Source organism: Cebus imitator, unplaced genomic scaffold, assembly GCF_001604975.1.
Source record: "Cebus imitator isolate Cc_AM_T3 unplaced genomic scaffold, Cebus_imitator-1.0 Scaffold434, whole genome shotgun sequence".
Lineage (NCBI taxonomy): Eukaryota > Metazoa > Chordata > Mammalia > Primates > Cebidae > Cebus > Cebus imitator.
Window position 1 is genome coordinate 1450562 of NW_016107749.1, and position 25584 is coordinate 1476145.

Here is a 25584-nt window from a genome sequence, read left to right on the forward strand (position 1 = left end):
TAGAGACGGGGTTTCACCATGTTGACCAGGATGGTCTCGATCTCTTGACCTCGTGATCTACCCGCCTCGGCCTCCCAAAGTGCTGGAATTACAGGCTTGAGCCACTGCGCCCGGCCTAAAACAGGTGCTTTATGGCACCTTTCTTGAGCACCAGTTTGTCACTATTACTTTTCCATGCATTTATTTATTTGTTTATTTGTCGCTGAGGATAGAGACCATTTTGCTGGCTACCATATCCCTGGCACCTAGAACAGTGCCTGACAGATAACAGGCACTCAATTATTTGTTGAATGAATGGATCAATCTTTGTATCCAAGATGCCTAATGCAGTGCCTGGTTGTATACACAGTCATTAAATAAGTGACCAAATTAATACATTTTACAAATGAAATGGAATCCTGGTGCACATCCAGGATTATCTGGGATATTGAGTGCAGGCATTTCATCCATTTGCTTCATGCCATCGTTTTTATTTATTTACTCTAATCACAGGTAACATACTCAGATTCTTCAGTTTTTCAGCAACTAGTTGGTGACCGAGGTCTTGCCCAAAAATATTTAGGCATTTTAGAAAGGTTACCAAGAGTGGCACAGCAGGGATTTAGAATACCCGGCAGTCCTCTGCCTCTCATCTGCTCCTGAGGGATTCTGATAAAGTTCTTTATCTCCTGTCATTTATATTGAATGTGCCTTTGTTTTTAATCCTGCCAAACACTGATTATTCTGAGGGCTGGAACAGCTAAGACATTGACTGACCTCAAACTCAAAGGGTGGACTCATGACACCCTGCATATCCCAGCGCACCCTGCATATCCCAGCGCACCCTGTATATCCCAGCGCACCCTGCAATGAGCCTTCAGGGCTGCAGCGCCCCGGCCTGCTTCAGGATTTGGGCTTTAGGAACATGAGTGGCTTTGATATGGCAGTTCAGTCCCTTAACGGTAGCTGATCTGGGGAACAATTTGCCACACTTCCCTAGTTCACTTTAGCCTCTGGGTAGTTGCTTTCCCAGCCCATCCCATTTTCCTTAATTCCTTGCCTATGGGTAAGTGTAAAAGAAGCAGACAGTGCAGAGAAGGATGAACCCCTGGCATGAGGGAAGTGTAATATTGGCAATCTGTTTCTGTATCCTTCTTCTTTTTTTTTTTTTTTTTTTTGCCAGAGGGTCTCACTCTGTCTCCCAGTGCCCAGGCTGGAGTGCAGTGACCCAATCTTGGCTCACTGCAACTTCTACTTCCCGGGTTCAAGCGATTCTCATACCTCCGAGTAGCTGGGATTACAGGCGCCTGCCACCATGCCTGGCTAATTTTTGTACTTTTAGTAGAGACGGGGTTTCATCAAGTTGGCCAGGCTGGTCTCAAACTCCAGACCTCAAGTGATTCGCCGGCCTCGGCCTTCCAAAGTGTTGGGATTACAGGCATCAGCCTCTGCGCCTGGCCTCGTGTATCCTTTTAATGAGGCTGAGCAGTGACCAGACTGTGGATGGCACTGGGGCCAGGGACCAGAACAGGGAGAGCCTGGGAGAACCTCTCCAGTCTCCTGCAAATCTTAAACACCAGATACTAAAGCAGAGTGGTAGATGGGGCCTCATGAGGCACAGAGGGAAGGGAACTGACTTAACTGGATGGTGCCCTGTCTAAGCACTGGGCTAGGCCTTTTGTGTACGTGGTATCATCTGCTGTTACCAAGAAATTAGTTATGCTTATCATCTGCATTTTACAGACGAGGAGAACAAGGCTCAAAGAGGTTGATGACACCTGCCCAAGTTACCCAGATGGTAGGTGGCAGAGCTGGGATTTGAAATTCAGCTCAGACCTGGGAGGCTCCCTGGCTGCGCACCAAGTGCAGGAATTTCTCTAGCATTTAGAAAGGCATGAAGGTGAAAGAGGGGACAGGAGCTGGAGGGGCAGCAAATGGGTCCTACCTGAGACTTGACCATCATCAGGTGCTGTCCAGACCCGGCTTCTCTTCTATTCTGAGAACTGATATCCTGAGGCTGACTTACCAGGGTCGTCCTAGTCCCCCGCACGGTACTGGGGGTGGAGGCAGCCCCCCACGGAGTGGATGAAGCCTTTCCTCCCCGCAGTGTCCTGCATAGCGTTCCGGCCCCTGCGTTTGTAGGCAGTGGTGTCATAGAGCGCCTTCGTGCTCTTCGGGTCTCCAGTTCTCCCTGGACCTCTGGTCCTCATTGCCAAAGTTGCACACCCTGGGGAGTGCACCCTGCCTGCATTTCTGGAGGCTCGGGCGGTTCCGGGGCTCGGCAGGAGCCTCCTCGCAGCGTGATAAAGAGTGCTGCCGGCGCTCCCGGGGTCTTGGCCTCTTTGGGGCCCATTGCCAAGCCCCTTCCCTCCTTGCGCTCCTGCTCCACGCTGCTGCGTCCCCTTCGCCGCCAGGGGCCGCCTGGAAGCGGGGCTCTCCCAGGGCGGGGCGGGGCAAGGGGCGGGGCGCGGCGGTACCTGGGCCGCCGGGGAGCCGGGGGTGGGCTCTCCGGGGACAGCCGGCAGCGCCCCCAGATCTGCACCGCCAGCCGCCGGGAGCTCCGGGCTCCGGGCGTAGAGGCTGCGCTGTCACATGGGCGGCGGCGACGGGGCCGCATTTAAGCGGCCGGGGGACGGCGCCCGCCTCCAGCACGTCCTCGGGCTCGGCTCCCGCCGGGCGCCCCATTCTCTGCCCGCCGGGGGCCCCGCGCCGCGCCGCACCGCGCCGCCCCCGCCGGGCCATGCGAGCGCGGGCCCCGCCGTGATGAGCTCGCACATCGCCAAAAGCGAGTCCAAGACGTCGCTGCTGAAGGCGGCGGCGGCGGCGGCGGCGGCGGCGGCAAGCGGGGGCAGCCGGGCTCCACGCCACGGCCCTGCCCGGGACCCGGGGCTGCCCAGCCGCCGGCTGCCCGGCTCCTGCCCGGGGACGCCGCAGTCGTCCGGGGACCCCAGTTCGCGGAGGCCCCTGTGCCGGCCGGTGCCACGAGGGGAGGGCGCATGGGGGAGCCCACGGCTCCCCCAGGCGCACTGCAGGCCCCGGGAGGCGCTGCCGGTTGCGGCATCCCGACCTTCGCCGTCGTCGCCGCTGCCGCCGGCCCGCAGGCGGGATGGGGAGGAACGGGGACTGTCCCCGGCGCTCGGCCCCCGGGGCTCTCTGCGAGCCCCGGGCCGCGGAGACTCCGTTCCAGCCGCTGCGTCCGAGGCGGACCCGTTCCTCCACCGGCTGCACCCCATGCTCAGCTCCGCCTTCGGCCAGGTAAGGGCCGCGCCTCCCGCCAGCGCTCCGGGGAAAGGCGCTCGGGACCCTGCCGGCCGTGGCTGCGCGTCCACAGCCTCCTCCCGCGGCCCGCGGCCCCCACGGGTCACACCTCGGCTCACCTCGTCCTCCCGGGGCCAGCGCCCTTGCCGGCACTCCTCCTCCTATGCCTGGTTCAGCACCCTGTGCGCTGTCCACGCTCCGGGCCTCTTGGGGCGAGGCGTCCCCGCCTGGCTTCTCTCACACCTGCCGGAACCCGCCAGTTCTGGAAGGGAGCGACCTCTACGACCCTCCTGGATTCGCGGGGGTCGAGGAGGGGCGCTCCGAGCGAGGGGTGCTCCGAGCAGGTGGCGCCAAATCCACTCCTCTGGCCTCTGGCCAGGACCGCCAGGGTGCGACTCAGGAGAGCAAGCGGTTTGGAGTATAGGGGTCAAGAGAGAGGACCTCAGAGAACACAGACTTACTTAGGGTGAGGGACGCTAGCCACTGCCTATCATGTCCCTGAAGGCCTGGGAAAAGTTAGGAGATTCAAAAATATGAGGAAAGAGAAGAGGTGTCTGGGTAGGCATGGAGGGGCGAGCAGAGCTGTGGCTCACACTGAAACTTTGGAGTGGTTTAAGGAAGCTGTCACTCCAGGGATGCCATTGGAAGGATCAGAAGGGCCACGAAGAGGCCATCAGTAGTTCCCCCAGGGCTCTCCCTCAAGAGTCCCTGGCGCCTGGACACCTGCCTTTTAAAAGCTGCTCCGTAGTCACAGTCCAGGTCTACAGCTTGGGGCTGTGCTGCTGGGGAGACAGGCTCGGCAGAAGGGAGGAAAGCCAGGCTTTCCCCTAGTTCAGAGTCTGTAATCAAGTCAAACTCATTGGCACAGGTTTGAGACAGTTCTGTGGCAGCCGCGGAGAGGTGTCATGCAGAGGTCTGATTAGAGTGTTTGCATGGTTTGTACGGAAACGGGGGCCTGCGCCTTTCTGTGCTAAGATCTAGCAGGAAGCCGCTTCGAGCTCCTGGCTTGCCGCACTGGATCGGGATTCCAAGGAGGCCCTGTGTGTTTTGCATCAGATCTGCACATCTCTTTTCAAAATACTACTCCGCAGTGGCTGTTGCTGGTGGAGGTCTGACATGAAGGCAGCTACACATCGATTTGGGTTGTGCGGGGCTGCTGTGGTGGGGCCATAGGGCAGCGGTGTGTGGCTTTGTTCCTGCAGGGAGCCCTCGTTAGCCAAGTTAGCTGGAAATAGTTCTCTGGAGTAGAGATTTGGATGCAGAGCTGTGAGAGTTAGTGAGGCTATGTGTCAGGGGAATTCATTGCAGTGGTTTGTGTTAGTGAGGAGGTGTAGGCTGTCAGGGCACCAGTGGTTGGGGCTGGGTGGCAGCAGGAACGCTGTGTTGTTGAATGGGTGATACCAATTCATTCATTTCTCAAATATTTCTTGAGCACTTATTAAGGAGACCTTCAGAGGTTTCTTTAGTTCCTGTGGTTGGTTCGTTCAGACATTTGCTAGACACCAGGAAGACAACAGTGAACCAGATAGCCAGGGCCCTGGCTGTGCCTAGCAGTTTGGAAGGGTAGGTCATTGGCCTAGAAGCATACACTTTCTGGTTACTCAGTTTGCTGCTGATCTGACTCAGCTCCTAAAAAAAAAAGCCCTTTCTTTCCTGTCTTGCAGAATTTGCCTACATGAGCCCTTTCTGAGCTCTGAGCATTGCAGCTACATGCTTTTGTTTCTCCTCATTTCTCAATCATTAAATGAATTCTGCAGCCCAGTGTTCTGAAATGTCACCAGGGTCACCTAAGTCAGGAGGAGCTGGAAGTTCCCATCAAATATTTACTACCTCCCTCTGGAAACTCATGCTTCTCAGAGCTGCGGGCTTTTACTTTAAAGCCCAGAATATTCCGTTTGGGCTCCCATCTGACACCACTAAGTCATCTACGTGAGCAGCAAAAACAACAAACCCAGGCTGGGACTTTTGTGTCAGAGCCTCCAGTCTCCCGTGACAGAGAGGAATTCATCTTTTCTTCTCTTTTCTCCGTATTGAGATTTCTGTCCTCAGAGACAGGGTCAGAACCAAGAGAAGGCAGATGGGGTTCTGAATAGAGAAACTTTTAGTTAAGATCTGCTTAGGACAAAATATAGCCCCGGGGAAGTATATTTTTCATGTCTCCCCAAGTTCCATTTGTTTTTAATTGAATTGTTTAACCTCATTAAGTCCATTTCTCTTTCAAAAAAATATTTTTTGTAATAGAGACAGGGTCTCACTATGTTGTCTGGGCAGTCTGGAACTCCTGGGCTCAAGTGATCCACCTGCTTCAGCCTCCCAAAGTGCTAAGATGACAGGCATGAGCCACCATGCCTGGCCAAGTTCTATGTCTTCACCTGCAATATAGGGATCATCAGGGCGTTTGGGAGATTAAATGAGATGTGGAGAGATAGAGAGAGCTTAGCCCAGGTCTGGCGCAGAGCCCATCCTAACTCTATCAGTGTTAGTTATTACTCTTGTTGTGGTTATTGTTGATTAACTACCGAGGTCTTTTTCGTTTTCATTTGTAAGAGGGTCTCAGAGAGCCAGGGTTCAGACTGACTCTGAAAGCACCAAGATGAATTCTTACCTTAAAGGAAACAGGGATGAAGGTTCTCCCGTGACCTCACAGAGCAACCTTATTGCATATGCATGGAGGCCACACAGTTTAGAGGCTAAGGCGTGGAATGGAGGCTTGGGAGATAGCAGAGATGCAAGTTCCAAAGCTGGCTCTGTCATTTTCAATCTCTGTGACCTTGGGCATGTTATTTTCTCTCCCTGGTCTTGGTTTCTTCATCCAAAAAGGAGATTGACAAAAACTGCTTTGCAGTTATTACAAGGCTTACACAAGATTAAGGATATCAAATGCCTGGCTCGTAGTGGGTGCTGGATAAAGGGCAGCCTTCATTAATGTTATTGCTGTTATTAATAGAGTAATTGACTGAGGGCATGCGTAAGGTACTTTGAAAGCTGACTCTGAGCCAGGTGAGGACAGCTATTATGGGAAGGAGCTGATTGTCAAAGGATCTTCCCTACTCCCTCTTTGTGGCCAGCTAAGGGCATGCCACCCAGCTGCCTAGAGAAGATGTGATGTCAGAAATTAACTCAGCAGTGGAATGATGACGTAAAGCTTTGGGTATTAGAAGACTATTTTAAGAAACAGGCTTTCTGCTCTTTACCCTGAACTTGAGAAGAAACATGCCTCGTGCAGAAGGCAAATGTGGATAAAACCCACAGCCCTGTCCCATCCTTCCCATTTTTCCAGTTATGGAAACATGTCTTCCAACATGGAAAGTGTATCCCTGTTCCCATACTGCTCTGCACATAGCAGGATCACAGTATTTAATGAAGGAATGAATGAATGAATGGTATCACCCAGCCTCTGGACTTAGGGGCTTCCTTAGTTCCTGTGGTTGGTTGATTGGTTGGTTGGTTGGTTTGTTTTGAGGCAGAGTCTCACTCTGTCACCCAGGCTGGAGTGTAGTGGCATGATCTTAGCTCACTCCAACCTCCACCTCCAAGATTCAAGCCATCCACATGCCTCAGCCTCTCAAATAGCTGGAATTACAGGTGTCCACCACCACACCCAGCTAATTTTTATATTTTTAGTAGAGATGGGGTTTCACTTGTTGGCCAGGCTGGTCTCGAACTCCTGACCTCAAGTGACCCGCCTGCCTCAGTCTCCCAAAGCGTTGGGGTTACAGACATGAGCTACTGCGTCTGGCCAGTTCCTGTGGTTTAGATGGGGAGAGTCCATGGTGGTTTGGGTCATGGATTTAATTGCACTAAGTCTATGTTCCCAGGATAGGGCTGTGTCTATTCCTCACTCTTGCTCCAGTCAAGTGTCTCCCTCCTTCTCTCTGAGAGGGCCTGGGGCCCCTATTGCCTTTCTCTGGGGCCTGGGGAGAGGGAAAGTGAAGGTCAGCTTGTGGTTAACATCAGTTACAGGTGATAGGAATGGCTTGGAGTCAGTTCAGTGAGAGTCCTCCAGGAGGTTGGCCTTTGCCTCCAGCTGTTTTTGAGAGACAACAATGAGCACTTGAGCCCTCAGTCTAGAGCCCACTGCACAGTGGACAAAGTGTCTTCTCCTGACCTTCACAGCGTCTTCACTCCACACCCTACAATTTTAGAAATGAGGAAAGCTTGGCCAGGTGCAGTGGCTCATGTCTGTAATACCAGCACTTTGGGAGGCCAAGGCAGGCGGATCACTTGAGATCAGGAGTTTGAGACCAGCCTGGCCAACGTAGTGAGAACTGTCTCTACTGAAAATACAAAATTTAGCCGGATATGTTGGCGGGCACCTGTAATCCCAGCTACTTGGGAGGCTGAGGCACGAGAATTGCTTGAACCCAGGAGGTGGAGGTTGCAGTGAGCTGATTGTGCCACTGTAGTCTGGATGACAGTGAGACTCTGTCTGGAAAAAAAAAAAGAAATAAGCCTCAAGAGAGAGGAAGTGACTTGTCCAAAGGTCACACAGTAAGTACATGGCAGGGCTGGGTGTAGTGTCTTACACCCGTAATCCCAGCACTTTGGGAGGCCAAGTCAGGAGGATCGCTTCAGCCCAGGAGTTTGAGGCTGCAGTGAACTATGATTGCACCACTGTACTCCAGTCTGAGTGACAGAGTGAGACCCTGTCTCTAAAAATAAGTAAATAAGTAGGTGGCAGGACTGTGCTGAGAATTGTGGTCTGCCTGTCTCCAAAAATACCTGCCTGTTCTGTATGTGCCGTGCTGCTTTGGTGGGAAGTCACATAAGTGTGTTCCCTGTTCGTCAGAAGCATCTGCAAAGCACCTCTCATGTTACAGTCCCACTTTCCCTGAGTGTCTTAGCACCGGGCTGTCATCCAAGTTCAAATGCTGGTGATAGAACTGACCAGGGCCAAAGGCCAGTCTCCCTCCTAATCAGGAATAATCAGCAATGAGTTTATCCTTCTCATCCTTCTGATCCTATTATTCCATTCCAGCACTTAAAGTAGGGGTTCTGGAGGCTCATGGGCTGCTGCCACAGTGGATAGAGATGGGAGGTGGGGCCATGCTTCACTCCTTACAGGAAGCCTCCACTATTTAGCGTTTTTTTGGTTGTTTGTTGTTGCCTTTTTTTTTTTTTTTTTTTTAAGAGACAAGGTCTTGTTCCGTTACCCAGGCTGGAGTGCAGGGTGCAGTCAGGGCTCACTGCAGCCTTGAACTCCTGGGCTCAAGTGATCCTCCTGCCCCAGCTTCCTGAGTATCTATGACTAGAGGCACAGCTGCCACACCTGGCTAATTTTAAAATTTTTAATAGAGATGGGGTCTTGCTATGTTGCCCAGGCTGGTCTTGAACTCCTGACCTCAAATGATCCTCCCACCTCAGCCTCTTGAAGTTCTGGGATTATAGGCATAAGCCACCATACCCAGCTGTTCAGCCCTTTTAAAATTTCCTGCTGAGGGCTGAGCCATCTGTCCCTCCTGCCTACCTGCCCAGCTCAAGTTAGCTTAAGTAAGCTTTTAAGCACATCGAAATCCCTGGATCTCTTGCTATCCTTAAACCTCAAGCTAGTATCAGCTCCTACACCTGCCCCCAAAGCAGGATGGGATTTCTTCAAAGTGTGTGATTTTCCATAGGGTCCAGGTTTTGCCGGCTGCTGTCTCCTGTTTCCAAGGACAGAGGCATATCCCAAGGTCGACAAGTGGGTGCTATGCCTGGACTGGCCTGCAGGGGGCAGGAGCCACCAGATTTGACTGAGTGGATGCCCTGCTGAACAAATGGATGGCACACTTGGCCCTTTAAGACCAATGCTGGGCAGGAAAAGAGGGTGCGTTCTAGATGCTTGGCACAGTGCCAAGCCCTTTGCATGTATTATCTCATTAGCTCCTCACAAAAGCCCTGTGGGAGGTGCTATTAGACTCCCTATTTTATAAATGGAGAAACTGAAGCCGAGAAAGATTAACATATCCTCTAGGTCACATGGTTACTAAGTAGCAGACAACATTTTTCTTTTTTTTTTTTTAAATAGAGACTGGGTCTCACTATGTTGTCCAGGCTGCTCTCGAACTCCTGGGCTCAATGATCCTACTGCCTTGGCCTCCAAGGATTACAGGTGTGAGCCACTGTGCCCGGCCCAGGACATGATTTGAACTCAAGTTGGCATGACTCTGCTGTCCAAGCTAGTTTTTTTTTTTTTTTTTTTTTTTTTTTTAGACAAAATCCTGCTCTGTTGCTCAGGCTGAAGTGCAATGGCACAATCTCGGCTCACTGCAACCTCCACCTCCCAGGCTCAAGGGATATTCCTGCTTCAGCCTCCCAAGTAGCTGGGACTGCAGACATCCACCACCACGCTTGGCTAATTTTTGTATTTTTTGTAGTAAGAGATAGGGTTTCACAATGTTGGCCAGGCTGGCCTTGAACTCCTGACCTCAGGTGATCCCCCCCCAACCTCAGCCTCCCAAAGTGTTGGGATTACAGGTGTGAGCCACTGCACGTGGCCGCAAGCTCTTAACCTCTAGATCAGTGGTTCCCAATGCTGTCTGTGGGTTAGAATTACCTGGAGTACTAAGCAAACCCGATGCCCAGTGCCCATCGAAGATAGAATTAAGTCAGAATTCCTGGGGAAGCTCCCCAGTTATGCCAGTCTACAGCCAGCATTGAGAATCTCTGCTCTTCACCGTGCTGTTTTGGCCTTTATATATATCCATCCATTCACACCTGGACCTTAACCTGAGATTCCCTCTGGGGTCCCTAATGAGCACTGTTGTTTCAAAGGAGCCTATATGGTCTGTTTTCTAGATTTTGCCTACAAGTCTCTCCTGATCCCCCTAGACTCAGACAGAGTCTCCTCATTCACATTCTCAGAATTTCTGCATTTTCCCTTCATAGCATTTATCTGAAATGTAATCAAATAACCATGTTCCCAGCTCTAATCTCTCCTGCCCACCTGCTAGAACATAAGCTCCCTGAAGTCAGGAACTGTGTTTATCTTATCCCCCCACAACCTTTCCAGAGCCAAACACAGTGTCTGACATTTCTACAATGGACAAATGATACTTCTTCCATTTAAATAATTACTGATCCAGTAGCTATTCAGCGTCTCACACTTTCCCATATGTGCTATATAAGCAAGCTAGGGAAAGCCCCATTTTCCAGTGGAGGAAACTGAAGCTCAGGAATGGAAGGCAGCCACCTAGTCAGAAGCTGGCAGTGCTGGGTGCAGTAACTCACTCCCAGCACTTTGGGAGGCCAAGGCAGGCAGATCACCTGAGGTCAGGAGTTCAAGAGCAGCCTGTCCAACGTGGCAAAACCCCATCTCTACCAAAAATTAGCCAGGCATGGTGGTGCACACCTGTAATCCCAGCTACTCGGGAGGCTGAGGCAGGAGAATTGGTTGAACCCAGGAGGCAGAGGTTGCAGTGATGGAGATTGTACCACTGCATTCCAGCCTGGGCAACAGACCAACACTCTGTATCCAAAAAAAAAAAAAAAAAAAGGGAAGAAGGAAAGAAAAAAAGAAGCTGGTAGAGCTATACTCAACCCCAGACCTCCCCGTCCTTTCCATTCATTGGAGTCCGCTGACCCAGACCCCTGCCTGGGCCTGCTTCCTTCATGCTGTTTCCACGAGACATGCATCATCACCCTCTTCTCTGTTCTTTAGTCATCAATACCCGCCCCCCAGGCTCCTCCTCCTCCATCTCCCCCTCCAGAGGTTTGGCCCAAACAAGGCTGCTGAGTAACTCCCCTGATTAAACCATTGCGTGGTTGTCAGTTGCAGCACCCGGGATGTCAAGGAGTTCTCCAGAGACCTCCTTCCCAGCTCCCCAGGCATGAACACCCTCTGGGCAGTGTCCCCACCCATATTCCCTAACGGGAGTTCTGAGCAGCCGCCCCAAACGGGACAAAAGTTCCTGGGAAAGGAGGCTCTCCGGGCTGAAAACTGAGCTACGGGTGCAAGAATCAGCTGCACTGGGGGCCAGGGAGGAGTTCTGCTTCCAGCCTATCTCTGGTGCCCCCTGCTGGGAAAAGCTGGATGCAGAAAACAGGGACACTTGAACTCGGGGAATCGGGCTGGGGCTGTAGGTCTCAAATGGGACCTCTGAGGCATGAGATGAATTCATATCAAAGCCAGACCCTGGAGGGATGAGGAAGAGCCAGTCACCTGAAAAGCTCCAGCTGTGGGACCTCGAAGAGTGCTTTGGAAAGGGCTGCTTCCCTGCTTGGCACCCCAAGGAAGCTGGGGAGAGGTCTTCGCTCCGGATGAGATGGGGCGAGGAGGAGGAGGTTCAAGAGACCTTGCTCATGCCCTGAGAGCCTGCGCTGCCTCTGTCATGCTGCCCTCAGGGCCATCTCCTGGTTTCCTTTGAGTCGGAGAGATTGCACACAGAGCAGAAGGATCTGATCTGACTGTTGGCCCATCTGCACTGCCAGCCCCCGAGCCTTGTCCCATTTCAGTGACAAGACAAGTGTGAAAAATGGAGCATAATGGAGACGTCACAAGACCTCCCAGGCCCTCGACTGGAGCCGCAGCTCTCAATGCAGTTGGAATTGCCAGGGGCAGTGAGTGCTTGTCCAGCTCACTGCTCTTTGGAAGGGGCATGCATCTCCCTGGGTGCTTGTGTGTGCATGTGTGCGTGTGTGTGCATGTGTGTGTGCTTGTGCATGCGTGTGTGTGTGTGCATGCGCGTGTGTGCACACACAAGGCTGAGGGCTTTGCGGCAGGCACCCTGGCTTCGGGGATCCAAACTAGCCAGCTTCCCTTTCTGGGCCTGCTGGCCTAATTCCCAGCCGCAGCTGCCATTCTGGGCCCCCCTCCCTGAGGCCATCTCCCTGCAGATTTGGCAGCAGGGAAAGGAGGGGCCAAGAGAAGGGGAGAGAACCAGAGAGAGGACTGAGTGCTGATCTGATGTAGCTGATCCGGCAGCCTTCTCCAGCTTCGCTGCTCTCTGCCGTCAGCTCTCCAGGTGATTTTCCCTGTGCCCTGCACTCGCCCCTTCTGCTTTCATCTTCTTAAGAAAGTGCCCAGAAAGTTAAACCCACACACAAACACACAATCCACCAAAAAAAAAAAAAAATCACAGAGCAGGAGCAGGCAGACGAGTAAGAGAGCACGCGCGCGAGAGAGGGCTCACATCCGTCCTGGAGGAAGAACGGCACAGACGGAGGGAGGCTGGGGTTGGCAGAGACTGGGACGGAGGTCCCTCGCCCCCCCAGGAGCCTCCTTCATGGACCTGGGGATCCAAAGAGAGGCTGCCTCAACTTAGGATGGGCAACTGTGTCAAGTCTCCACTGAGAAATCTCTCAAGGAAGGTATGTTTCTGGAGTTCCCAAGATCTGGGACTGGGGATTGGGGGTATCTCACCATCTGCCCCAGAGGTTGGGCACAGAAGGGGTGGCTGGAGCTTGCTACCTTTCCCAGGGTTTCTGCCCAGAGCTGCCTCCCTGCTCCTACCCCAGACACCCTCCTTTTACCGTTCTATGTCCCAGGCTTTGGGCGTGGGGGTGTGGTGAAACTGTGTTCGGGAATTTGCACAGGGCTTAGGAAAGAAACTGTGTAGCTTTGGGGTTTCTGGGATGTCAAATGAAAAGGGTGGATCCTTAAGATGTCAGTGAACTTGACTGGCACCCTTGTCATTCAAGGGACTGGCCATGTCCCTTAAAACTGGCAGGATCTGAAGATCCTTCTCAGCAGCAAGGCCAGGGGCTCACTCATATCCTTTGCGGGTCTGTGACCCTCTCTGATGCCCTCAAAGCCTTCAGGATCATGGATTTGAGGTAGATCCTGTTGCTACTGAAAGGAACCAAACAGAGTATATCCTCTTCTGCCACAATCATTCTTAAGTCAGAGCATCTCAAATAGGACCTGACTGGTTTTAGGGCCCAGGAGTTTTTCCATTAAGAAGCAGGCTGCTCAGGAGATATACTGAGCAACGGGTGTATATAAGTCACTTTCTTTAGTGGCTTTATCGCTCATACACTTGGGTTTTTTTTTTTTTTTGTTTTGTTTTTGCAAGAATTCCTTTTGGAAAGAAAATAATCATCTCTAAAGCAACTTTCATGCAAGGCTGGGCTTGCACCTGTAGGGCTTTGGGTTAGGTGGGCTTTGCCTGTTTTTCTAGCACTCTGTAGCTAGGCCATAGAAGAGACTCATAGATATTATTTAAAGGAAGAAGGAATGATGGGGATGTTTTCCTCCAACTCTTTCATTTTCCAGACAAGGAACTTGATTGACATTCAGTGGGAGGGGTTAGGTGACTTACCTATGGCCTCGGGCGAGCTATAGGCGTCTCTGTCCCCAGCCCCATCCTCTCTTCTGGGTCAGTTTAACAGCCTCGCAATTTAGGACATTTGGGCTTTTCTGCTTGTCATCTTCGTCATTTGGCTAAGCTGCTCACATCAGATTCCTTTAATCTCCACTGTTCCTTGGATCCTTCCAAGGGCTTGTTGTTTCTTCCATGGACACCTCCCCCATAATCTGTTATCTTCTTAGGGGAGTCTTCTGCGTCGGAAGTGGCCTCCGTGCGGTTTCAGAGAAGCAGAAATTTATCTGAATTAGCCCTCGTGATAGGTTCGTCAGAGCTTCAGGAAGTGAACTTAAGAATGAGAATTATCCTTCTGTCCCACCCATCTTCCCTTACACAATGGCATGCTTAAGAGTCAGACTACACAGGTCTCCTCTTTCTGGCTATGTGGCCTTAGACAATTTACTTAACCTCTCTGTTCCTCGATTCCCTTGTCCATCCATCAATTGAGCATACTAATATTCACCTCTGAAGGTGATTCTGAAAATGAAATAAAGTGCTATGCACAGTGTGCGGCATATCATAGTTCATAAAGGTTAGTATTATTGTCATCATAATCATAATTTTTCCCCTCTGGGTTTTTAGAGAAGAGGGATGGAGGAGAAACAGAAAATAGGAAAGATTCTGAGTTTATAGAGTAAGAGAGGAAAGATAAACTTACTGCAGTCAATTTCATGTTTCTATCATGGTATTAACAATTGCTTTTTTTCTAAGTATATACAACATAACTAATGTTTGTTATCTCATTTTCTCTTTTCCTCTACGTAGTTCTTTTGGCTGTTTTGTTGAAAAAGAAGCTGGACTCAAAGATAGAGCCTTCCTAAGTTTACATGGTCAATAGGAAGCAGATCTGGGATTTAAACCCTGGTCTGTGTAAAATCAGAACTGGCATTTTATTTTTATTTTTTCCTCTATGAGAGGCCGCCCATCTCTTTCTCCTGCTGTCAGAAATGTTATTCATAGATTTCTGGATCTGACCTTAGAAGTCATCTAGTCCAAATTCCCGCTCAATACATCAGTCCCCTCCCCGCTCACCAGGCGCTCCCTCATTCAGCTACTCCTTGAAGACCTTCAGCGAGAGGGAGCTTTGACGCGCATTCTCTTGGCCGGCTTGTGTTATTAGAAAGCTGTTAGGTCATGAGGCATGCTTGCCCCTCCTGTTGCCATGTCACACTTAGGGGGCGTCACCTGGGTGCCAGGAGAAATTGTCGATCCATGGGCCACTGCCCACTTGGCTTCCTGAGCAGTATCTGGGGAACTGGAAATGGTGAGAGGCAGCCTGCACCAGGCTCAGAGCCGGGCAGGACCGTGCTGTCAGGTGCCATCATTGGCCGGAGAAGAATTGCAGCCTCTGGGGCAACTTGGTGCCAGGCAGTATTATGATCAAGAGATGCAGTGGAAATTCCCCAGCTACCACTGCTCCATTCTTCATGGGAGCGAATTCCTCTCCATCCTTCTCATTTCTCTCCTGATTGGCAGATGCTCTCCCACTTCCTCAGCAGCCAGAAGAAGATGCCTTCTGGCACCCAGCATCTCTTAAATTACATCACTACCACCACCATCATCCTCGCCATCATTGCTATCACTATGGCAACTCTATTTATTCACCTCCTCTTGCCATGCCCTAGGCACCATGCAGAGCACTTTATGTGTATAACTCATTTACTTGTCACAGGAATCCTGTGATTAGTTATGATCATCTCCCATGGTATGGAGAAGGAAACTGGAGCACAGAGAGGTGAAATGACCTGCCTAAGGTCACACAGCAAGCAAGTGGCAGAGCCAGAATTTGTCCCTAAGACTGTTGGAGCCCAAAGCCAGCAGGCTAAATTGCCTCTTAAGTTTATTTATTTATTTTGACGGAGTTTTGTTCTGTCACCCAAGCTGGAGTGCAGTGGTGCAATCTCAGCTCACTGTAACCTCTGCCTCCTGGGTTCAGTGAGTCTCATGCCTCAGCCTCCCAAGTAGCTGGGATTACAGGCACCCACTACCACATCCAGCTAATTTTTGTATTTTTAGTAGAGATGGGGTTTCACCATGTTGGCAGGCTGGTTTCAAACTCCCAACCTTAGGTGATCCACCTGCCTCAGTCTCCCAAAGTGCTGAATAGCAGGCATGAGCCACGGTGCCCAGCCTGCCTCTTAGAGTTCTGTGCTACCTGCTACCTCCCCACCTTCCTGGGTTATGCTGTCTCTGAGCCAAGTGCAGAAGATTCAGCCAGAAACAAAAACATTGACTCTCTGCAGACATCTCCTGAGACTGGTTCCTGGGGTTAGGCCAGTCACTGTCATCTAAGGCATGCTTTGATTCACTCTCCCAGATGGGAAGGTCTCTCTTGTTCTGCCTCATTCTAGTCTAGGTCCCAGGAGTCTGAGTGAGTGCAGCCGAGGCTCTGAATCATACCTCTTTGGGATATTAGACCAGAAGGGGCCCTTGGTCTATCTGACATCCCTCAAGTTCTGAGGTCACCTAAAATGGACATTTATTGCACTCATCAAACTTGACCCTGGGACTGAGTTCCTTCACCTCCGACCTGAGTAGCTGCTTCCCCTTTGAGGAACCAGAATACTACACCACCCTCTCTAGGCCTGGAAAGTTGGAAGGGAGTCTTGGTCTGTAGCCCTGAGGGGGTAGGGGGAGAGAACAGGGTGGGCAGGAGATTGTTCTGCTTCTCAGCCTGGAAGGTCAGGTTGCCCCGGGGTCTTGGGATGTTCTCCTAGGCAGGGCCTTCTTTTTTTTTTTCTTTTTTTTTGAGACGGAGTCTTGCTCTGTCACCCAGGCTGGAGTGAAGTGGCGTGATCTCAGCTCACTGCAACCTCCACCTCCCAGGTTCAGGCAATTCTCTTACCTCAGCCTCCCAAGTAACTGGGATTCCAGGCAGCTAATTTTTGCATTTTTAGTAGAGACAGGGTTTCACCATGTTGGCCAGGCTAGTCTTGAACTCCTGACCTTGTGATCCACCTGCCTTGGCCTCCCAAGGTGCTGGGATTACAGGCGTGAGCCACCGCGCCTAGCCAGGCAGGGCCTTCTTTGCCCTGTAGGAATCTGGCTGCAAGTAGAATGCGGTAGGGTGAAGGATAGCTGTGCAGACCTGCAGTTTTCAGACAGACAGTCCCAGGGTTTCAGCTCCTGTCACTCCTTGGGAAAGTCCTGCTCTAGCCAGACCCCCCACGTTGAAGGAAGGTACGCAGGCTCTGGGCTGAAGGCAGAGTGCAGGAGCTAGATTCTGGGAGGCACTGGGCATCCTGGGGGCCGGGCACAAATGAATGTTGTGTCTGGATGTCCTAAGAGGAAGGTCTATGGGCAGTGCTGACTTTTTATAGCTGCGTGGGAACCTTCAGGGAGGAGGATGGGTTGGTCAGGGCCCGGGAGCACAGCTATATTCGGTAAGCAGAGAAGGCCCCCTGCCTTAGCCTCCAGAGGTCCAACCCTCTGGGCCAGGCAGGGAGCCAGCGAAGGCAGGAGGGAGGAAAAGGAGAACTGGCGGATGACAACAGAGTGTCTAGTCTTGAAATCACAAACTGGGTGGAATCCTACCTACAGATGTGCCTTGTGTGGTCCACCCCGTGCTTTAAATCAGATCTGGTTACACTGGGCTGCAGTTAAGTAGTACTACCTCTTCAGAGGGGGCACCATCTCAGGCCGGGCGCAGGGGTTCATGCCTGTAATTCCAGCACTTTGGGAGCCTGACGTAGGAGGATCACCCGAGGTCAGGAGTTCGAGACCAGCCTGGCCAACATGGTGAAACCCCATCTCTACTGAAAATACAAAAAAAAAGTCAGACGTGGTGGTGGATGCCTGTAATTGATCCCAGAGATTTGGAAGGCTGAGACAGGAGAATCGCTTGAATCCAGGAGTCAGAGCTTGCAGTGAGCCGAGATCGTGCCACTGCACTCCAGCCTGGGCTACAGAGTGAGACTCCATCTCACACACAAAAAAGGACGGGGGCACCATCTCCACTTTGCCCCAGCCCCCACCTCTCACACCCAGCCTGCTTCATTTGTGTCAGCAATGGCACCTGTATTTGCAACCCACATTCTGGCAGACCAGCCAAGCCTGGTCTCCACACTGTTGGCTCCAACTGCCCTCACAGCCTTCTAGCGGGGATCTGGCTGGGGTACCATTTGGGAGCTGGGAGGAATGACAGCCCTGAAGATTGATTGAACTGGGATGCTGGGAGCATTTTGGGAAAGGATGTTGTTTCATTAGGCTCTGACTGAACACCTCCTAGTGGTTAGAATGGAAGCCTCCCTCTGCTCCTGTCTCTTCATGTGCATGAGTGTGTGATTCTGTGCATATGGATGTGCTAGTGTGTGTGTGCGCACATGTGTGTGCATGTGTGATGTGTGTGCATGTGTGCATATGTATGCATGTGTGTGTGCACATGTGTGTGCATGTGTGATGTGGGTGATGTGTGTGTGTGTGTGTGTGCACGTGTGCACGTGTCACACAGAGGACATCACATTAAGCTCTCCCTGGAACCACCGTTTCCATCAAGGACTGGAGACTTTGTCTGTTGGACCAATTTGATGCCTGTGCCTATGCACACTCAGGAATCTCAGGGTCCTCTTGCAGAAAGCCCCTCCTGGGACCAGGAGCCAGGCTGGGCAGGGAGGTGACACCTTGCCTCTCTTTTGTATTTGCGTGGTGCTGGCTGAAGATGCTCCAGGAGGAACAGACCAGCTACATGGTGGTGCAGACAAGCGAGGAGGGGCTGGCGGCAGACGCCGAGCTCCCGGGACCGCTCCTGACGCTGGCCCAGAACTGTGCCGTCATGCACAACCTGCTGGGCCCTGCCTGCATTTTCCTGCGCAAGGGCTTCGCCGAGAACAGGCAGCCTGTACGTAAGTTGGCCCGGTGGAGCCTGCTGAACTTGGCTTCACAGGGCGCAAGGAGGTGCTGGGAAGAAGAAGGGGTCTACACAGAGCTCATGCCCCCAACTTGTGAATCTAATCCTCAAAGTTTTCCATTCATGGCTACAAAGTGCTGGTGTGAGTCCATATCCACCAGCAAAATAATAATACTATTAGATACATTGTTTTGAGCACTTACTAGGTGAGCGCTGTGCCTAGTGTGCTGGCGGATTGCCTCATTTAAGCCTCAGAGCAACCCTAAGAGGTGGGTGCTTTTATCATCCCCATTTTGCAGATGAGGAAACTGACTTGCAGAGGTCACATGCTGAAGGTAACAGCTTGTCGGTGGTAGAGGTAGGATTCACACTTGGATAGCAGGACTCAAGAGCCTCTTGTTCTCCTAACAACTCTGTATACCGGCACTATCCGGTAGAACTTTCTACAATGATGGACATATTCTAAACCCCGTGCTGTCCCATACAGTAGCCACTAGCCACGTGTGGCTATTGACCACTTGAAAGGTAGCTAGTGCAACTAAGGAACTGAGTTATGGGTTTTCTGTTATTCTAACTCAAATTTACATAGCCACATGTGGCTAGCAGCTTCTGAATTGGACAGCTTTTTACAAGTAGCTAAATAGTCAAAGAGAGGGCTGGGTGCAGTGGCTCACACCTGTAATCCTAGCACTTTGGAGGCCGAGGTGGGTGGATCACGAAGTCAGGAGTTCGAGACCAGCCTGACCAACATGGTGAAACCCTGTCTCTACTAAAAATACAAAAATTAGCTAGGTGTGGTGCCACACACCTGTAATCCTGGCTACTCAGGAGGCTAAGGCAGGAGAATCACTTGAACCAGGAGGCAGAGGTTGCAGTGAGCCAAGAGCACGCCATTGCACTCCACTCTGGGTGACAGAGTGAGACTCTGTCTCAAAAAATATATATAAAGAGAAGAGAGGAATAATGAGGATGGTATAGATGTAAACATTTGTAGGTTGCATTTATTGAAGGCCACATGCTAAACACTTGACATAGCTTGTCTCACTGAATGCATGATAAGGCCCTGTGAGGTGGGTACTGGTGTTAACCCATTTTACAGGTGAGGAGACTGTGGCTCAGAGAACAGAGTGAGCTGCCTGAGAAAGTAGATCTGAGCTTCATACTCAGGTCTGTCTGCCTCTAGGGCCCAAGTGCTTCTCCCTGACCACATGAACTGGGGAGAAAGGAGTGTTCCCGTACCCTATTCCCACCTGACCCTGAGTTGCTGCACTTGATGAGTCCCTGCCACATCAGTGGGCATCCCTGGCTCCACTCCAGGGCAAAGAACACACATCGCTACTGCTCTGCATGGGGAGTGTGATCCAAGGACCAGCCTTCAGTACTCAGCAGACCAGCTCCGGTGGCGGGCACACCCCATGAAGGGCCACCTGGCTGTGCTGCCTCCTGGATTCTGGGCATATCGGAAGAATGGAAGGGGCTGCCATGGGGTCAGCAGTGCCTGTTCCTCCCGAGTCCTGCAGAACTGGGCCATGGAGAAGTGGGAGGCTGCTTAAGGCCTGATGCTTGGGAAAGGATTTATTAGGTCTCAGTAGCTGGTCCTAGGGAGTGTGCATGTACATGTACACACATGTGCTTGCTCACTTGCCTTCACCGACTGCTGGGATGACCCATTGCACAAAACACCCTTTTGGTCACTCAAGAACATCTAGGAACGTACGGGGTTGTGTTGGAATGGCTCTGACCTACCCTTCCTTTTTTGTTGTTGTTTTTTGTTTTTGTTTTTTTGTTTTTGAGACAGAGTCTCACTCTGTTGCCCAGGCTGGAGCACATTGGTGCAGTCTTGGCTCACTGCAATCTCCACCTCCCAGGCTCAAGTAAACCTCCTGCCTCAGCCTCCTGAGTAGCTGGGAGTACAGGTGCGCACCACCATGCTTGGCTAATTTTTAAAAAGTTTCTTTTTTTGTAGAGATGAGGTCTCGCTATGTTGCCCAGGCTGGTCTTGAACGCCTGGCTTCAAGTGATCCTCTCGCCTTTGCCTCGCAAAGTGCTGGGATTGCAGCTGTGGGCCACTATGCCTGGCCCATGGTGAGCTTTTTAGGTGAATGTCCGTGCAGTCATCTCAGAGACATGCCTCCCTTCAGGTGACTCCTACCCCCACCCTGGTGGAGCTGGGAGCTTGCAGCCTGCTCCCTCCAAGCTCACACACGCTCTCAACACTGTCCTGCCACACAGAGCTACCTCTGAGCTCTCAGTCCTGTGCACCCAGTTGTCCCATGAGATGTGACTCAGCAGCCCTTCCCTTTCTAGATGATCTGCACATTTTCTGATGTCGTCATCTTTTGTCCTGGGGCCAGTTTGGAGTGGCTGTCTCTACCCACCCTGACCCCATTGGCTGGAACGGCCTGTGTGCACAGTGGGGATGCCGCACGCTCACTGTGGCATGCCTGCATGTCTGTGTTCACGAGAGGTATGCCCATACCTGTGTGAGCCTCTTCAGGATGGGCACACCTACCTCGTGTTCTCCCTGCCCAAAAGCTGCAACGTGCGGGGAGGTTGGATGCTGAAGGCCACTTTTGGAGTCTACTAACTAGGTCCAGCTGGGCACCTGTATCCATTTCATGCCAGTCTGTCTCCTGGGCATGCCCGGGATAACTGGCACCTCACCAACCAGGCCTGCTCTTTGGAGATATCGCTGCCATCTGTTCTGACGCCTCGACTCAGGGTTGCCTCAATTCCCAGGAGACCTGGGCACCACTTGAGGCTGGAGATGGATGCTTTTTGGACCCTGGCTGCAGCCAGAAGCACCGTTGGCCCTGGGGTCCTCTGCGGTGTCCTGTGACAGGGCAATGTATAGGGACGGGGGTCAAATTGGAGAAGGTGGGGCAGTGCCCAGGAAGCAGGCACAGCCCCCATTCTGCTGCCATGTCTCCTTCTGACTCCTGCCTGCCCTCCTCCCCCACTTCAGGATGGCCCTGCTTTCTCTCCCCTCCGGGGCCTCTTCTGTTGTCTTGCAGCCTCTGTTCCCTGCTCTTCCGGTTTCACTGGGTGGTGTTCTCTCCTCTCTGTTGTGACCTCCCCAGACCTTGTTTACTTTGCAGGTTTTTGCCACCAGACCAACTTTGTTCCCTGACTCATTCTTCTTTTTTGAGACAGGGTCTCACCCTGTTGCCCAGGCTGACAGAGTGCAATGGCAGCATCATAGCTCATTACAGCCTCAGACTCCTGCTGACCCATTCTTGTATCTGGAACAAGGGGCTGGGGGCACAGAGGCTCTGTGCCCAGGCTGGTGGGGCTGGTGGGTCCTTGGGCATCTCCTGTTAGGGGCCCAGGAGCCTCCATGTCTCAGGGAGATCTGAGGCTTTCTTTTCCCCTCAAGGTCCTGATCCAGGCACACCCCTGCTGCGTCCTCGTCACCTCGTTTCCGGTGCCTGCTGCCACTTGGTTGGCCCCCAGGTTAGATATGTTGTGACTTCCAGCTCCCTTGTTGCAGCTAATAGGACATGTTCTTTTGTTTCAGGATAGATCACTTCGACCAGAGGAAATTGAAGGTAAAACTTGGCCCCTTGTGGTAAAGGACTGCCCAGCCCTGCAGGAAGGTGTGGGAGGGGAGGTTGATGGGAAGAGAGGCCCCCTGGGAATGGGGCCTGGTGCAGTGCTGGGTATCTTCTGTGAAAGCAGCTGCTGGAGGTGTGCACAGGAGGCAAGAGAAATGCCCCAGCGTCCTGCGAAGCTCCTCGGCCCCTCTTTCCACGCTGGTGGGCCCTTGGGCTGCCTTTGCCAACAGAGGCTCTGCGGTCCCACCCGCAACCACATCCACCTGTGCTCACTTCCCCAGAGCTCCGAGAGGCCTTCAGAGAGTTCGACAAGGACAAGGATGGCTACATCAACTGCCGGGACCTGGGCAACTGCATGCGCACCATGGGCTACATGCCCACCGAGATGGAGCTCATCGAGCTGTCTCAGCAGATCAACATGAACCGTGAGTCCCTCTCCCAGCCACCTGCGTCCCTTCCGGTCCTCACTTTGTTGTCCTGCAGTCCGACAGGACTGGCTTCAAATTCTGCACCCACCTCTTTCCAGCTCTGTGAGCTGGGGCCAACCACTGACCCTCTCTGATCCTGTTTCCTCACCTGTAAAATGAGGGCTGAATTGGAAGCACGGAGCCTAGAAAGTAGATTAGGGAATATGCATAAAACAGTCCAATAACTGGCTCACAGGAAGAGCTGAACAGAGGGTTGCTGTTATTATGATGTTTTTCTCTGTCTGATGAGCAGGTCAAGGAGGGGTTGCCCGTTCTGTCAGTTGCCTAGTTGGAGATGGGGAACGGGGAGATCGGGGATGACCTAGCCCTTTCCTCTTTCTCCAGTGGGTGGCCATGTAGATTTTGATGACTTCGTGGAGCTAATGGGGCCTAAACTCCTGGCAGAGACAGCAGATATGATTGGTGTAAAGGAACTGCGAGATGCTTTCCGAGAGGTAACGGGCAGAGGCAGGAAGGTGTGGGGGTGAGGGGGCTGTTGGAATCCTATCTGCAGGATAACTACTTCAAAAGAAGCCTGAGCCCCAAGTCCCAGATCAGGGGAGGGAGCTTAGACAGAAAAGGGTCTCTGGTAAAGGAGGGCACTGACACTGAGAAGGAGTTCAGCTTTGGAATCTACTGCTGCCAGTTGCCACATTGGGGCCACTTCTCCTTCCTTCCTGCCCTCTCTAGTTTGACACGAATGGTGATGGGGAAATAAGCACCAGTGAGCTGCGAGAGGCCATGAGGAAGCTCCTGGGTCATCAGGTGGGACACCGAGACATAGAGGAAATTATCCGAGATGTGGACCTCAATGGGGATGGACGAGTGGACTTTGAAGGTAGGCGGGGCTTGAAAGTGGGAGAGAACAAGCCAGCAATGGCCATCCATGGAGCCTTCCAATTGTGTATCCACCATGCAACTATCAATCTGCCCTAAATTTCCGGTTCCCAGCCCTTTTATCCTCCTATCCCTCCATCCATGCACCCCTCTAATGCACCTCCCACCCCTACCCCATGCATCTATTCATGCATCTGTCCATCCATCTGTCTATCCATCCTCTACCTCTCCATTCATCTGTCCATTTATCCATCCATCCATTCATCTACCTATCTATCCATCTTTTCATCTATCCTTCCATTTTTCTACTCATCCATCCATCCTCCACCTATCCATCCATCAATCCATTTACGCGTCTTTCCATTCATCTACCTATATATACATCTGTCCATTCATCCATCCATCCATCCATTCATCCATTCATCTACCTATATATACATCTGTCCATTATCCATCCATCCATTTATCCATCGATCCCTTCATCCGTCTATCCATCCAACCATCCACTCATCTATATATCATCCATCCATCCATCCATTCATCTACCTATCCATTCATCTTTCCATCCATCCATCCATTCATCTACCTATCCGTCTGTCCATCTTTCCATATTTGTCTCTCCATCTTTTCATCTGTTTATCTCCTTATCTGTCCAGATATCTATTTATCTATTCCTCCATCTCTAAATATTCATTCCTATAACCATCTATCTATGCATTTATCTGTCCATTCATGCATTTATTCATTCTTCTCTACATTCACCCATGAATTTATCCATGTATTCATCTACGCCTCTCTCTGTGCATTCATACTTCTATACTTCCATTCACAAATTTATGTCTCTTTGTCTGCATATACATCACCCATACTTGCATTGATCTGTCCATCTATCTGTTCAGTCATTTTCCCATCTATATCCATCTACTCATCCGTTCAGCCATCCATGTGTCCATCTGCACCCATCCTTCTCTATCCATTTATCTCTCTACCCACTCAGGCACCCATCCATGGTAGGTATTTTCTGAACATTACCTTCCTCAACTTGACACTTAGGCTCCTGAAGATCTGACCACAGCTCACCTCCCTTCATTCACACTCCACCAAAATACTTGTGATACTTGTGATCAGGGAACCTGGTAGGGTCTCTTTTGAATACACTGATCTTTTTGCCAGGAGGGCGTTTTTGTTTGTTTGTTTGTTCCGTTTTGTTTTGTTTTTGAGGCAGAGTCTCATTCAGTTGCCCAGGCTGGAGTGCAGTGGCAGGATCTTGGCTCACTGCAACCTCTACCTCCTGGATTCAAGCAATTCTCCTGCTTCAGCCTCTCAATCTCACCTGGGATTACAGGTGCCCGCCACCATGCCTGGCTAATTTTTGTATTTTTGATTAAGACGGGGTTTCACCATGTTGGCCAGGCTAGTCTTAAACTTCTGACTCAAGTGATCCACCCGCCTTGGCCTCCCAAACTGCTGGGATTACAGGCATGAGCCACTGTGCCCGGCCACCAGGAGGGCTTTTATCCTGTTCTTCACTTGGGCTAAGTTCTGTTAGCCCACGGGACCCAGTGGGACTGCTTCCTCTAGCACTCTTCCCTGGTTCCTCAGACTGAACTTCCCCTTTCCTGGGTTTTCACAGCACTCCAGACTCACCTGTTCCTCACACTGTCCCCCAACTGCTGGCTAGAGTTGTCTTCCCAATTGACTCTGAACTTTGAAAGAAGAAGAACCCTATTTTTTTAATCTCTGCATTTCCTGCATAACACAGCTAAGGCTCAGTGAAAGGCTTTCTATTTATTTATTTATTTATTATTTTAAGACAGAGTCTTGCTGTGTCGCCCGGCTGGCATGCACTGGCGCCATCTCGGCTCACTGCAACCTCTGCCTCCCAGGTTCAAGCGATTCTTGTGCTGGCACTACAGGCATGCACCACTACACCCAGCTAATTTTTTGTAGTTTTAATAGAGATGGGATTTTGTCATGTTGGCCAGGCTGGTCTTGAACTCCTGGCCTGAAGTGATGCACCTGCCTTGGCCTCCCAAAGTGCTGGGATTACAGGCGTGAGCCACCATGCCCAGCCTCAAAGGTTTTCTTTTTAAAGAATCAATAATAATCATGATAGTTCTCATTTATTGTACGCTTATGTGTGGTCATTGTACTAAGTAGCTTTATGCATATTATAACATTTAATTCTCTGTGACTCTGTGGATTGCATTATTATAACTTCATGTTACTCATGAGGAAACTGAGGCTCAGAGAAGTAATATAACTTGCCCAAGATTGCCTACCTATTAAGAGGTAGAGCTGGGGCATAACCCCAGGCCTGAAATCACAACTGTATGTAGTCCTGTGCATTCTGCCATGCG

The 25584-nt window shown here is 51.4% G+C and overlaps 1 protein-coding gene across 4 annotated transcripts in view; it reads left to right on the forward strand.

The window, feature by feature from the left end:
• Positions 1 to 25584, forward strand: part of CABP1 (calcium binding protein 1) — an 84631-nt gene that overhangs the window by 55751 nt on the left and 3296 nt on the right. Inside the window, exons 1-6 of one of the 4 annotated variants that reach the window (XM_037731954.1) lie at positions 2440 to 3234; positions 18178 to 18357; positions 21884 to 21914; positions 22202 to 22345; positions 22733 to 22842; positions 23078 to 23225. In XM_037731954.1, coding sequence (XP_037587882.1) covers positions 2572 to 3234; positions 18178 to 18357; positions 21884 to 21914; positions 22202 to 22345; positions 22733 to 22842; positions 23078 to 23225 — 1276 coding nt within the window. In that variant the 5' untranslated portion in view covers positions 2440 to 2571. Of the gene's footprint in view, positions 1 to 2439; positions 3235 to 11796; positions 12526 to 18177; positions 18358 to 21883; positions 21915 to 22201; positions 22346 to 22732; positions 22843 to 23077; positions 23226 to 25584 lie in introns of those variants that run through there. The other 3 variants (XM_017510246.2, XM_037731955.1, XM_017510245.2) reach the window with 3 other exon arrangements.